Here is a 15,773-nt window from a genome sequence, read left to right as displayed (position 1 = left end):
ATCACATAGGATATGTAATATAATGCACTCATCTGAGGCTTTCTGCCTCCCACTGTCTTTTGGAGTAGAATTTTTAGAGCCAAGTTATAAACCTGTAAATGTGTTTTATGCTGGAAATTCTTGGTGCTACCTTAAGTAGATTGGTACCAGCAAAGGCCAGTATAATCAAAACAAGGCACTTCAGATATTAATGGTCTGCACTTCAGTTAAGTCAGCTGGAAAAGAGAGTGTAAAACCCAGTGTTTTCACTGTGGTGAAAACAGGATTCTTCCACTAGAATTGCACTTTCCTAGAAGAAAAATGCAATGATTCTGGAAATATTTTGGTTTTGTAATTTTGTCATTTAGCATCTCCTCCTTAACTTCTAAAACATATATTCTATTTTCAGTGGATCCATATGCTTTTTAAAATTCAGATACTAATTCCTTGGGTGGAAAGTAGAAATAAGCTTTCTTCCTGCAGTTCATTATTAATACTTGGCACTCATATAGTACTTTGAGAATGCAAAGTGCTATGCAGACATATCAGTTCTCCTTGAAACACTTTTGTGTTAGGTGCATAACATAACAATAATCCTGAGAGATTTTTATGGAATTAAATAAGAGATGAGGGAAAATCTAATAAAACCTCCATTTCATCTCTTCACCAATGTAGGTTTGTTCTCTGCAGTTTGTGTGATGGAAATCTAGGCCGAAGTTGTAGAAGTGTCCCAAGCTGAAGAGGTTTCAACTCATTTCTTAGAGTAGGGTTGTGTATTTTTTTAAAGCCTCATAGTTGTTCAGGTTCAGTGATGGTTAGACAGTTGGTATATTGCTCTTTCTGCTTCTTATTGTAAAGGTGATGATCCACCATTCTCCTCTTCTTGGCTCCCTGTTGTTTCAGGTTTTTGGTGTTTATATGTCAGAGCTTCATAATTAAGGACATGCAGTCTCTGACACCTCTCTCAGCCAGGGTAGTTCTGTTGTCCTTGCTGTGTGGATGCAGAACTGAGACGCCGTGTTACTCTGCCCAAACTCATGCAGAATGGCTATGTCAAAGAATTAAATTTATCTCTTAAGGCATAACAAGATTTTAAATTGTATGGAATTGCTGCAAAATCAGCCTTTGGACCTGATGGAGCTTAACAGCAACTATGTTTTCTTGCTTACGAAAGAGCCTAATGCTCTTGGTCTTGTAAGATCTCCATTTTAAGCCTTCAGATAGTTTCATGCTTTAGACTTCAGTGAGATTACTTTTAGTAAGTTTGGGTAGGGCTTGCTTTTAACACCACCATCTTTGGTGTTGCTTAAAGAAGCACACACAAGTCTCTGCATGTTATACTCTTTAAAGAAGGGTATGGCACCTGAATTTAAAGCTCTGCAGGTGCACTGGTTTAGATTTATCAGCTTCATGGATTAAAGAGCTATAATTATGAAAACATTAGTATTGTCTAGTTCAGATGTGATCTACACAAGTTCCCTCAAGCACTTGGCAATTGAGGATCTTGTACACCTTATAGATGGGAAGTTGGCCCCTTTCTGGGGTGTGTAACTTCTGTTGATCTGGAATCCCGGAGGTTGAACTCCAGTAACCAGTCTTTGGGGAAAACATTTCTTCACAAACATTTACCTAAAAGCTGTGATTTGATCCTCCCGGATCCCACTCATGTAAGAAATTATTTGGATAATCTGAATATGTAAACCTTTTCTATGTCCCTTATCTTTGATATTTAAGAGTAGGTAGTGAACTGGAATCTCTTGTAAAAAGTTACTGTAAGCTAGGGAGTTACCAGAAGATTAGAGACGAGTTTGCATAATATGTATGTTAAGGAAAATTTACTGAGCAATTACATGAAAAGTGGGAGGCTGAAGGAAAAGGAATAACTTACAGCAGTTTGAGCTGTGTGTGCACAGCAAAGCTTGCAGAATGTAGTAACCCCCTGAGCCATAGGGTGAAGAGGAAAACCACTGCACTGAAGTCAGTGATCTGTACCGGGGTAAGAAGTTCAGTATTTCCTAAGTTTGGAATCTAGGAAGAGCATTATAATTGAACCCTGGTAGCATGTTTTAGCCTGTGATTTGTGAGACCTAGTTGTTTTGAAGATAGATCCTACAGTTGTCCCAGGAACATATTCTCAGCTTTCTATAAGTGAGGAATTGGGTTGCTTGATTTGCAGTTCGTGAAAATGCTTCAAGGGTCTTTAAGATAGCTCAATTACTTTTATTATAGCAAAACAGGAGCACAAACCACTTTTAATTGTCCCCATACATGCTTGTGGAAATGTGACCAACGTGTCTGAACACAATAGAAGCTGAGAAATTGTGAAAAGTACTGATTATGACAGCAACTGCGTGTTGCCCTTCATGATTCTGGTGCAATATGTGCCAGCTAGAATAGCTGACAGTTTGTGGGCTAGCTGAACCCTGGGAGATCCTTCTCATGGTCACACTCCAAGGAGTACTGTAGTTGCCTGTTTATTTTATAAACTCATCTTCTTATCATGGAAAGACTTTAAAAAACTGCCGGTGACAAAGCAAGTCAGAATTATCTTGTTTTAAGTGCAGGGAACAGTAGTCTGGGGTGTAAGGAGGTGTAAATTCTAACTGTATGGGTTTTGGCCATTGTTTTTGGCTTAATTAAGACTTACAGCTTTTAACGTTTTTCTTATTTTCAAATGAAAACAGACAAAAAACTTTTGGAGAAAGTTATAAAAGTATTAATTTGCTCTGAGCCATGCTAGTCTCTTTGGTAAGCTCATAATTAGGCAGGATTTTTTTTTTTAAATGGATATTCTTGTCTCTCAGGTATATAACTACTCCATAACTGGTAAATCTGTATTCATACGTTAGGGTTTTTAAAAGCATATTATTTACACAATTCACTGGAATGGCTCCTTTGAAAGCTGGGTGTCTCTCTCATGTAATTACGTATTTAGTATGCCTTGTATCCACTGTTGGGATAGGGGGGGAAGAAAAGAAAAAAACAAAGCCCCACAAAAAACTACTAAAATAAAAAAAAGAATATTCTCATTCCATTTTTGCAGTTTTTTTTAAGTTGTATCATATACCTTTTTCTCAGATAAGAAACCTATATGATCAAGTGCTACCCACGCTAAACAATGAAATATGTATGGCAGGGTTTTTAATTGTGAAAATACACAAGATGCACTGGGAATTTATTGTCTTTTTTTATACATATATCTTATGTATTTAATCAAAAAGAACACCTCTCTGAGCAGTAGAGGGAAAGATAAGAGACCTTTTCATTTTTATGTGTATGTGAGAGGTAGAAAGGATGAAAAGTGGACCAAAGAAAGGAACCAAAACCACTTTTTAGCCAGAAGTAAATTTCTGGAATTGTTATTAAGTTTCATGAGACCAACATTTGTAATGTAAATAGCAGCTGCCTTATCTGATATGTTTTATACAATGTATTGCATCCTGTGTGACAGGAATAGTGCACATTGGACACAATGTGTAAGTGATGTGTGTTATATTTTTGGCATTGGCTTAGTTAAATATGTGGCCAAAAAAAGTTTAAGAGGAACTGAGTGGGACTGAAAAGTATTGGGGTTTGTTCTCCCATTTGTTGTGTTATACTATAAAAATAATTGTGAATATTAGGAATCCTATTAACATCTGAGCATGTGTTTGATAAAGCATCGTAAAGGATCAAAATTCTTAAGGCACATTTCCTGACAATTTGATTTTAGAGAGCATGCAGGGAACAGTACTGCAAAAGAGACTTTCGGGGAGAATTGTACTCGCCAGCCATCCCATATTCGCTTTCTAAAGTGATGAAAAAAAGAGGTGGGGAAGGATCTGTCTCCTCATATCAAGCTCAGGTCTGTTGTATATAGTTTTAATACTCTTCAGAGCATCCCTTATGTTTTATCTGCCCCAGTTTGGGTGGTAGAATTTCTAGCACTTCTTTTCCCCTCTTGTCCTGGTTTTTGTAATAGTTACAACTTGTGTTTCTGTTTTTCTTTGTACAACCTTATCCAGTTCCCTGGCTTCTCTGGCCTATGATCAGCTGGACCAACCAGAAAAAGCCCCATTTCTCTCAGTTTTTAAACTCTTCAGTGCTTGTCAACGTGTGTCATATTCTATTTATGCTCCTTAATGAAAATACTGGGGGAAGAGGATCTTAATTCCCATCTCCCAGGAGAAGTAGAAATTGTTATTGCTTTATCTTTAGAGTTCAACTGCATAAAGCACTGGACACTGTACTAGAAGGGAAATAATTCTGAACTAGGAAAGGATTGAAATAGATGTGGCTAGCAACTGAAATCAGTATTATGTACAGTTGTCCAAAAACCAGCCCTTGGAAAAAAATTGGTTTTCCTTTTTGGCTTTGCCACTAACTTGTGCAGATGTACAAAAATATGTTAGATTGCCTATAAATCAAAGGCGTTTTAGGCACGCAGGTTATCATAAGGTCGAGTGCAGGGTTCAGACAGGGATAATAAGTTATTACACTTTATTATGTTAAAACGCACCACAATTAAGGACAGTCATTCTGTACTACTGTCTAATTAATTTCTCCGAAGTGTTTATAAAGAAAATATCCTTAAACTATTGTTTGATTTTTTTTTGTTGTTCTTGTTTTACAGTGAATACAGTACAGTGAGTTTGTGTTTTCACACCTGTGCACTATAGTTGTAAATTGTAGCAGTTCAAGAACTTTTGTTTTTTCCCCATGTAGAGCCACTTAGTTTTACAGGACAAGGTGATATATTTGTGACCTGTAACACAATTTACTAAAACTGTGTTAGTTACCCCTAGTATATTGTATTTGCTGAAGGACTAGAAGAGAACAAATTTGATAAAAAAAAACCCAGTCTGAAATGGTAATGTATAATCTTGTAATGCAATAGCAAATAAAGTAAATAACCAATTTTTAGCACTGGCAAAAATTTAGCCAGTGAGTGCATATTGAGATTTATCTTTAGGACATCAAGTAATTGGAAGAGAGGGTAGGCTATTAGAGGCAAAACATCTGATGTAGTCAAAAATGTTCTTGCAATATAGTTAGAAGAACAATTGAATAGGTTAAAATACAGCTTCCCTTCAGCTCATGGTTACTGCCCACTCAGCTCAGCCAGTGACTGTGAGTGCTTCTAGCCTATTTTAATTCAAAATAAGACAAGCCCATTTTAATCACCAGTAGAGCAGCTGGTACCAGCCTCTGTCAGGAGGATGCTGGTCTTGTTTGAAACTGTATTCCCTGTATTTCTTTAGTGGGAAAATATATTTCAGAGTTCAGGGAATGGGTCTTAAAAATCAGTTGGAAAAACAAATTGTGTTTTTTGTCAAATAATTCCCAATCTTATGCCACTCAATGTGTATTAAAGGTGCTTAGCTTTTATAAATGAAAAGCTTCGCGTCTCTGGGTCCAAAAGTTGTGCAGACATCCGAAGTATTAATGCAATTGGGAATCAGGAAGGTAGAGAGACTGCTGCATCCTGGCCCAGTACTTAGCAAGCAATATCAGCATCCCCATTTGGCTGTAGTCCAAACGCTGTGCCTCTGTATCTTTGTTTTGAAGAACCAGTGTAGATTGACTTGAGTTCAGGAGAGGATTTTGTCAGTCAGCTTTCAAGTAGTGAACGTTGAGGCCAGTCCCTTGTTTGTGGAGCTGACAGTACAAAAGTGAGTGTTTGACACGTGGCTTGCTCAGTGGATGGGGATAGAGGCTGTTGAGATTTTTCAGAGATCAGGCTGTAAATGAAGTTGTTCTGTTGGGTCACTCATCTGATTTACACACAAGCTGTTTCTATCGAAGCACCTGGGGCCTTTTGTTCATGCTTGTGAGTAAGCCTCTTTCAGTCACCAACAGTAATTTAGCGTCTCTGCTTCCTTCAATAGGTAAAAGACAAGTACAGGAATGACATTTTCTCCCACGCTGTGTGCAACTTCACACTTATTTTTGTAAGATAGGTAACAGAACTGTGTCAGTAATATAAATTTTGTTATATACTGGAGCAGATTCAGAAGTCATCTAAGGTGTTGGTAATGTTTTACTGCATAGTTCCTAATTCTGGAATAATACTAAGCAGCAAGAGTGCATGGATGAGTAATGATATCCTCTGTAGGTGCAGGGGGTTCTGCAGAATAGACCTCCAATGTTTTCCTTTGTTATTGTGGCATTTTTAGAGGAAGACATTTCAATACCTTCTAAGTGCCCTGGCACGATAGAGTGCCATACCTGCAGCTTGTAGTGACTCTGACTTGAGCCATAATCTCACATAAACTTTGAGGCAACATAAGGTTGCCTTTCCACTGACAGAGTGGTCCTCATTTTTCCTGCCTCTGTGTCTTTCCACACTTCGGTACAAATATTTAAAGTAACCTCTTTTATCTTGACAATCTAATTTTAATAGCAATCAGTTCTTTGAGTTCATTATCACAGCATGAAAACTTGAGCCAGCACAAAGGATGGGAAAGCCTGAGAAGAGGGAATAAATGGTTGGGGCAAGACTTTGATAAGTCTGTATGCAAAAAAAAAAAAAAAAAAAAATCGCCCCATATTTACTTTGTATTATGTTATGAATCCTAGGATGGGTAATGGTAAACAGCTGTTGCTTACCTAGTGAATTTGCTCTGCATCATCAGAGGTACTATGTTGTAGTTAATCTCCCTTGTTACTGTGATGTTCTTGCAGAGTGATAAACAACTTTGATTTAAGTAAATGTATTATTAGTGAAATGCTTGAAAACCATAGATGTCTACTTCATATATATATATTTTTGTATATTTTTAAGGCTGATTGTTACAACAGCTTTTAATGGCTGAAGTGAGACATGTTACATTACAAAGAAAAGATTGGTGGCATTTGGAAGGTTTTTGTGGGAGTGTTTGCTTTCTGGGAGGGTTAGGATGGCGGACAAGGAAGTATGGCTCAGATTTTTGTTGCTTGTTATAATACTATGGCTGTAATTTTTTAGTCATCAGAACGGGCATTATCTACAAATTTATGTGATGTGTAGTATTATGAAGTACTCAAGTTCTCGAGTTTCAGTATCTTTGTAAAGTGAAGAGTTTTTTTAAAAATGAAAATGAGGCGAGAAATTTATTTTAAGGTATCATAAACTTCTAATAAGCACATTTGTATAGGTTATGTTCCCCAGCAGTCTTCTAATACTATTTCTAGAACAGCAGTGTAAATTGCAACAAAGTACAGCAAAGAACGTGGTGATAGACAGGGTTAATCTCTCTTTGGCTGTCTGCACAGTACCAGATTATGGATGTTGGTGATCACCTTTCTGCTCATTCAAGGATGGGTTACGTTGCTCCTACATACTAATTTAGTGCAAGATTGTGCAAGGTTTTCTAGCCCTCTTAAGAGCAGCAAGAAACGGTGGCTCAAAAGGCAGCTGTCATTTCATACCCATTCCAGCTGCCCTTTCCACTCAGATTTCCTCCCATCCCCCCTTTAAAAAAAAAAAGCGGGAGGGGGAGAGGATTGCAAAAAAGAAGAGTGTGAGGGTTTGAAATCTCTAGCATCTAATCTATCATATCCTACAGTTTTCGTAGCTATCTGCCAATTTAAAATATATTTGTTTTTTCTTGCCTTGCCAGTAATTAGACAAATGCAGCAGTGCTTATGGCATCAAAAACTCCGTGGCTGGTAAAAGCAATTGCTACCATAATGTATCCCCAAATTTAATAGTAGTGGTGTAAGATGAACAAGCAACTCTATATTTCAGGGGGTAATGGCTTTAACTATCAAAATGGCTAGTATTTTCCTTGATTGGCTGCTTTGGCTCCTTTTTTGTATTTGTGTTTGGATGAACAGAATCAGTCTATTACAATAATTGTATTTTATTTAACGAATAACAAGGCAAGCAGAAACATGAAACTCTTATAAAGTGTCACCAAGTTCCTATTCACCTTGGATTGCAGGTTTTTCCTTTTATCCCCTTTACAGACAAAAAACAGACATACAAAAACCTTTTCTTTCTCTGCCAGTATTACACTTGAAGTTGTTATTTTGTTTTCTGCTTCCCTTGCAAAATTGCTTGCTTTGTGTTGTGCCTGGAGCGTGGCTGTGCGTGGAGAAGAGGTCTGATTAATTGGAAGGAAACTTTTGTTACTGGAAAAACTCACACATTGGTGTAGAAAATTGATCAAAAATTTACTTTCTTGATCCGTAGTGCCTTTTTCTTGCTACTATGACATCTGTAAAGCTTCTCCCAAGGAAAAGACTCATCAGCAGTTTGTGTTCTCTTAAAGATGTCTCGGTCTTTAAGGCCAGGTGCAGTTGTGTTAATGCCATTTGGCTAAGCCTTGAAAGTTCCTGTAATCTGTGCCATCCTGTCTCATACAGTCCCATCTCATAGTTGTCCTTTCTCTGCAGTGCTCTATGCCCAGATCTCTGTGGCTGGGCTGCTCCAGCCTGGCGGACAGCATGCCCTCGCTGCGATGCCTGTATAACCCAGGGACTGGCGCACTCCCAGCTTTCCAGGTACTTTCTGTCTCTCCCCACTCCTCCTTTTCTCTCCATCTGTGTACGTGTGCATCTCCTTCCTTACTTCCTTGCTTGCTTTACCTCCATTTATTCTGCCTCGTACTGTATGCCTCTCCTATGTCATTCAGATCTCCTCTGGTATTTAAACACATCTTGTGTAGATTCAGGGCAGCTCAGTACTGGGGCATTTCCATTACCTCAATGTAATATAATTATTTTGTCTAAATTGGCTTGGTACCATCATCTTTTCCATTGGCTTTCAATTGTGTCAAAAATATACCACTTAATTATATTTGGCAAACAGTATCCATCACACAGTCTCCAATCTGGCTATTCATGCAGTGATTCCCCTCCTATCTAAATTTTCTGTATGCCATTTAGAGGACTGAGGGGGTGGGTTCATTGCCATAGTGATAATTGATGCCAGCATTTGTTTACTTCAGGTTTGTTAGCAGTAGTCTGGACATTTTGACTACAGAAAATTATGGTACAAGTAAGCTGTCAATCAGAAGGCAAATAAAGGAAACCTGTTTTTTCTTTTGTCTCTGAATTTGTTAGATTCAAGCTTTTCTCTGTCATGAGACAGCTTTCTGCCAAACAGGTTTGTTCAGACGCTTTGGGTGACCAGTGAATCTTACAAAATGCAGCCACTCTCCTGTGGGTAGAGAGTGAGGCAGCTATTGGGTGAGCATCTAGAAACCTAGACAAGGCACTCAAGATCATTGCAAGCATTTTACGATGACGTGGATATAACCAGGAGAGCAGCAGAGGCTGAACTACAGAGATGTTATGTTCATGTTGGATGCTCTGTCTCTGAGATGTTCTGCATGAACTGCAGTGACTGAGGGACCTTAGGAGTGCCTCTGTAGACTGCATGTTCGTTGGAGCTTGTGGTACTGTGAATGTTTACTTTCAGGTTTATGCTGCTGGATTACGCTGTTGCTGACTTAACCTGTGGCAGAGAGTGTTATTTACTAGCATCTTGCAAAACCAGACATAACGAATAAGCTAGAATCTTTCTGAAATTTTCAATCATTTTGGTGAAAGTTCATTACCTGCCTCTAAAGGACAGCGTGCAAAGATTGTTTTGAATTTGCCTTCTTGCTCCCAGGGCTAGGAGAGTACTGTGGAAATAATCCTCGCAGTCTCAGGGGAGGCTTAAGTGTCTTGCATCATTTTGCTGCAACTCTTTTTGCTGACCCAGCAGTAGCACTGATGGACTCTGGAAGGTGTCCTGCCAGGCCTCCTTTGCTGAAGCAAGCTTTTAGTGGAGCTTTCCGTGGGGGAGGGGGAAGACGACTTTTTATTAGTCTAAGAGGACCCTGGAGACATCAGGCAGAATTTAGAATCCTATTTCTAATCCTGATTTGCATAATTTGACTAAATCGGATGGGCCTCATTTTTGGGTTTTCTGCTGTTGAATAAATCTCAGATCTCTTTAAGCTCAGGTTTTAGAGAACCTTAGCAGTATATGGAAAGCAATTTATAAACTCAAATTGGGACTCCTTTCTTTCTACTTGAATTATTTTTGATTACTCAGAATAAGCATATATTACAAAGGGGAAGGGAAATTAGCCTCTTTTCGCTCAAGATGTTCTTGCTAATGATAGATATGAACAATAACTTTTCTGCTAATGCAGCGCATTGATATCTGGGGTCAAATGAGTCGGCTGCACAACCATTCACCATGTACTGCCTTCATGGGAGAGTAGTAGGACTTTGATATTTGCATTCGTGCAGATTGAGAGACATTTCCATGTGTATTTAGTGACTATGGGAATTGGGGAAGTCTGCCCCACTTGCCATCTAAAATGGTATACTGGTACTCTTCACAGCACTCTGACTCCTGTGTTGAGGAACACATTTAGTGCCAATTGAGAGAGAAACTAAATTGCCAACAGCTTCTGCAGCTTTTTTTTTCAATGGGCTTTGATCCCCATTAACTTGCATGGTTTGAAGAAAACTCCCCTCTGTGAGGCATGACTTCTGCATTTTCCAGTGCAGAAGTCCACATGGGAGCGGTTTGGAGCCTGCTTGAAGCTGTGATGTTGCAATATTTCACTGTTCTTTAATGCTTTTTTTTTGGTATCGAATCTTCAGGAAAGTATTGAAGACTTTCTTGTAGCCCAGCAAATTTTCTCATATTAAGTTATTTTCTTTTTTCTGTAGCAAGCTTGAAGTAATTGGAGAAGCGTATCAATGTTCTTTGCTTGTGGCAAAAGAGAAGATGCCATCTGGAAGGCTACTTAGTCACTGCTGAATTTGTCTAGTTATTTACATGCTTACCTTCAGATGCTCAGACAGAAATGTGGAAAGAGGCTCTCTTTGAATAGCTCAGTTAAAGCCCTGCTGACTCCTCATGGGAAACATTGGCAGATAGTCGATTTAGAGGTGATTCTGTTAATATGTCAGATAACTTCATTTTTCTTCTTTGTGTGTTTTTATTATTGGAGACACTTGTGTGAAAACAGGATCTTCTGGTTCCTCAGCTCCGTTTGGCAATCCTCCCACAGTGGGAAAGGTTTTAAGGCTAAACTCAGGAATGGGGGAATAAGGAGCTAGAAACTGTTCTTTTTAACATCTTTTGCCTCAAAGGGCTTTGCAACTGATAGTCTATTGTGTAACTGAATTTCATAGAGATCATGGTGGAAGATGGCAGCAAATTGGAACATGAACTCCTATAAGGTGCTGTGGGAAGGAGTCAAAGAGGATATTAACAAGAGAAAAAGGCCATCCCTTCCATTTTCAGTGTCTTGAATGCCAAATTTTACTGTACCGTTATTCTGCAAAGCAACTGAAAACTAGGTTGCATGTAGATTCTCTTAATTAAAAAAACCAAACTTATGCGGAGTATATTCTTTTTCCTAGAAATCCGTGCTTTGGAAGTTTCCAGATGTGCCAACAGGTGTCTGTTTTCGTGACATTTTTCATTTGAAGATAATTACTTTCCCTTTTAAAATATTTTCCATGCGTGCTTACAAGGCTCAGTTTATGTTGCTTTTAATAGTCACAGTTCTCTGAAAATTCTGATTTACAATTACACCCATCAAGTATGCCCAGGAAATGATTGTATTAATCCTTCCAGGTTTGCAGAAGACCATAGTATTTCCTTGAATTTATTTCTGTAAGCTATTGTATAAATGAGGAGACTTAAGGAGCAATTTAAAAGTCTTGCCAAAGGTTAGGTATCAGGGTAATCACAGAGAACAGTCCAGCTCTTCCTTTTTATCTAATTGACACCCCTCACAAATATCAGCTCCAGTTTAGATTGTAAACTCTTTGGGACAAGAGTCATACTTTTACTTCTTTGTCTGGAGCCTAGGCACCAGTGAAAAAGCGAAGAGTTGTCTTGTCACCTTTATTTTGCCAGATCTGAAACTATTTCTGTAACAGGCTCTAGTAGTCAAAGAGGAGGATTAACTTCTGTGACAGAGGTAGCAGCATCTTGTTGAATACAGAAGTGTCTCTCTGGAATGCCAGAAATTCACATTTTGCTTTACCTGAAGTGAAGGTCTTGATCATAAAGAACTGCACATCAGGGTTTGTCAGATGAAGGGAACTACCTTCTGCTTGGTTTTGCAGAAGCAAGGTCTTCCTTGGTCTTGGCAGAAAGCTCTGTCCTGGTTGAGGAAAGCGTGGGTGTAGTCTGCTGGGCAACTTGAAGTAAACAGGAGCGCGCTTGAGGTTGTGCAGCATGGACATGATGTACACCGCTTCTTTCTTTGGACTGAGGTCACTTTTGGAGAAAGGTGGGAGTATGAAAGATGTAAACAGTTTGTAGTGATGGAAGCCTGTTGCACCCATGAGGAAGAGATGAACTAATTTCTCAAATGACTTTTACATCTGTTTTTTTCTAATGTTTATATTTTTGTGTTAGGAAGTGGAATATTTGTTAAAGAAGTGTTGTCAGTAAATTGTTAAAAACAGTTGTCTCTGTAGATTTCCTTCAGCCTGTTCATGCATTTTTGCCTTAAAAGTTGACATTTTATTGCTGAGAAATACAGTGAGTAGGAGTACATCATTTATGGTTATACAGGAGGCTAAAGCTAAAGTCTCGGGATGGGCAAGCTGTGCATGCTCAGAAATGCATTTGTGAGAAAAGCATTTGAAAGAAATTGTTCGGCTTTGGACCAAACGTTTGCTGGTGTGCGTAGTTCTGTCTCTAATTGGAGGAGAGATGGGGTGTCCAGTCAGTAGGCTCCATCAGTGTGGAGACGTGGCTACCCTCGACCAAGCCTGCTTTGTATTCCCCCCTTGCGTTCTCCCAGCGGCTGTGTGAAATCTGCCCGCGGGCTGTTTACGGTACGCCTCTGAAACAGAATCATAATTTTGGTGACTAATAGCCAGAGCATGTGGCTCCAGCACCCGCCGGCTGGCGGCAGGCTCTCCCCTGGTTATGAATGTAGTTAGGTGGCCCCCAACTGTTTACAAGACAGCAGAGGTGAGATCTTTGATTGACAAGTCAGAAATGCATTAGATCATTCCCTCTGCCAGTCTCTGGTTCATGCTGTTAAAAATGTCAGCCTCTCCAAGTTTGAATGGCAGCCCGAGGGCCTCAGAAGCTTTTTGTTTTCTGAGATGGAAACACAAATTGGATGTGTGCCTGAGCGCTTCATCCTGGGCTGTAATTTCATCTTTTAGCTAAGAACCACAAGGTACATGAGCAAAGCACCCTGTAAACAATAATACTGGGGAAAAAAATAAACAAGGTCGTGTTTCTGGTACGTTGATCCACTGGTGTCCTGACCTCTATCAGGTTGAACATCTCCACTCTGATTGCTGTTCCCTTTGGCTTTACAATGAGAGGAGAGAGACTGACATGGGAGGCAAAGATTTAAAGTTGCAGTGTTGTTGCACATTCCTTGTATTGGCTATGAAATATTGAACTGCCACAATGTGACACCTGGTTTTTTAAGCAAAGTTTCTTGTTGGAGGTGTTCGGCAGCAGTTTCTCCTGTTTCTCCTTGTCTTACCACCTTGCAGGAGCAATTATAAAGGCATGAGAGGGGACATGAGAGAGAACAGAAATGAAGCCAAATTAATTGCATAATTTTTGCACTTGACTCCAGCCCCCATCTGCGGTTCAGACTCTTGGGAGCTTCACTGTAGGAGGACCAAGAGGCTTATCCTAACCAGGGATTTTTTTTTTTTTTAAATAAAGTAAATGCCCAGTGACTAGAGAACAGCTTTGTTAAACACATTTAGGGTTTATCCCCCTTTAAATCTAGTGGCCATGTCTGGCTGGCGGTATAACCTGTGCTGGGAAGCCCACCAAACTCTGACAGCCCCCGGGTTGTGCTGCAAGATCTCAGCTCTCAGGTAGCAGCAACGACAAGAGATGCCTCCCTCCTTTCAGATGGCAAAGAAATCCTTCTCTGCGGATCAGTGGAGACGGTTTTGGGTTTTTTGGTAGTACATTACAATGTAGTAATTACAAATCGGCATTTATTCTGCACCCGTATTGATTGTCAAAGTTGCACGTGCTTTTATGAGTTCTTCAGTCGGAGTATCAAGAAGTGTGACAGTATCTGTCACTGAGAAATGCCACCCCAGTATGCCCGGCATGATGATTTAAAGTGCCCTGTAGTTAAAAAGCCTCCCCTCCTTCAGCCTCTGCCTTAATGGTCTTGTTACTATGTAATGCGCTCTTCCTGCTATGGAGAGGGTAAGGTCGCTGGCACACCGGCGTTAGTTTGGCTGATTAATTTAAAAAAAAAAAAAAGAAACAAAACTCATCCGAGTTTCCTTTCCTCCCTTGTTAGAAGTCAGAAAGGTGTGTAAAACCGTAGTGACAAATGGCATATGCAGCGCCACATTGAAGGCATACAGGTATTTTTAAAGCTAGCTCCGGTTCCTCAGGATCGTGAACATCTGCTTGGAGGTATTGTAGAGCTCCACAATGCACTAATTGAATTACTCTTTTCTGGAGTTGCAGACTGCACTAATTGAATTAGAATCAGGCTGTGCGTGTGCGCGCGCGCGCCACCGCGCATGTGCCCGGGAGCCGGGGCGGGGGGGGCGGGGGGGCTCGGCCATCCCGCGTACTGTGCTGCTCTCTCACGGCCCCGGCGGGAACTGCACGGGCGGCGGGCGGGCGGGCGGGCCGCGGCTCGGCTCCTCCGAGCCCTTCCGACGGGCCCAGGGCGTTCCGACATCTCTAACCAAAGGGGTCCTTCGTGTTACTTAACGTGTTAATTTTTATTTTTTTTTTTAAGTAACATTTTAGTGACTTTTCCGTGCCCTTCCAAATATTCTAACCGTTGTCTGATCTTCCTCTTCCTTGCTTTATAGGAAGAAGGCATTAGGTGTACCCCACTGCAGTCCTCTCACAGCAATTATAAATGTTTCTGTGTGTTTAGCGCCGGCGTAGTCTGCTGTAGATCGCTTGGCTCGGTCATCGTTTTGAATTCGATGGCTCCATGCGCAGCGCTTCAGAGGGAGCTGGTTGCACAAGATCAGTTTTACCTATTTCTGGAGAAGTGGCAAAGAGTTAATACCATGTTAAGTAGTAGTTTCAATTTAAAAATTAAAATATGGGATTTTACAACAAATTTGGGGAAGTCATGAAGTACTTTATCAGCCAGCATTTAAGCCAATATGAGTCAAAATTCAGTGACTCTGGGGAAATACAACATGCAGTGGTGGTTCTCAGTAACTTTAAATGCACGCATGTATAGGAAGAATAAAATGAAATATTTCTTGTTTGAAATCAGGTGCTTATGTGACCACATGCAAATTTCAGGGGGACGAACCCAAACAGCTTAGAAATGCAGTTGCTAGATCTTAAAATTCATAGCTTGAAGAGATGCTTACTTTGCTACGCTGTGTCGGGTGAGGTTCTTTTTATTTCTTCTGCTTTCTGTTGGCTCCTACTTACATGGTGCATAAAAATAAAATAGTCTCTTTCCTGTATTCTTTCTTCTATAGGCAACCAGATGACTCAGTTTTCTGTAAAATTTCAGCCATTTCCACTCAGCTTTCTGTATGGTTGGTAGATCATTCTCATAAACCATATCAGAAATAAGATGGTATTTATTTTGCTTCACTGGTTGTTCCTTAGATTTTGTTACTTTTCAAATAGACGAAAATAATTTACTAGGATGCTTTGCAAACTAAGTAAAATTAAACTATGCTTGTCAAAATACATAAACAATACTCTGTGATGTGCCTGATTCTTTTTTATTATGTTTGTATACTTGCCCCGTGTCTGGTGATGTTAAACAGGGCTTCTAATTACCACCGAGAATTAGCAAAGTGCTGCTATACACAGAACTTGGGAATTTTCAGTTTCATTGAAATTTGTTTAACAACCTGCTGCCCCCCAA

The 15,773-nt window shown here is 39.8% G+C and overlaps 1 protein-coding gene across 6 annotated transcripts in view; it reads left to right on the top strand.

Annotated features, from left to right (window-relative positions):
- BTRC (beta-transducin repeat containing E3 ubiquitin protein ligase) overlaps positions 1-15,773 on the top strand; it is a 125,341-nt gene that overhangs the window by 19,910 nt on the left and 89,658 nt on the right. For 3 of the 6 annotated variants that reach the window (XM_076338895.1, XM_076338899.1, XM_076338894.1), the window contains one exon: positions 8,338-8,445. The exons of 2 other annotated variants lie outside the window; for them this stretch is intronic. In XM_076338895.1, the coding sequence (XP_076195010.1) occupies positions 8,338-8,445 (108 nt within the window). Of the gene's footprint in view, positions 1-3,775; positions 3,824-8,337; positions 8,446-15,773 lie in introns of those variants that run through there. One more of the 6 variants, XM_076338896.1, reaches the window with a different exon arrangement.

This window comes from Aptenodytes patagonicus, chromosome 5 (genome assembly GCF_965638725.1).
Source record: "Aptenodytes patagonicus chromosome 5, bAptPat1.pri.cur, whole genome shotgun sequence".
In the NCBI taxonomy this organism is placed as follows: domain Eukaryota; kingdom Metazoa; phylum Chordata; class Aves; order Sphenisciformes; family Spheniscidae; genus Aptenodytes; species Aptenodytes patagonicus.
This window is presented reverse-complemented; position numbering and strand designations above follow the sequence as displayed.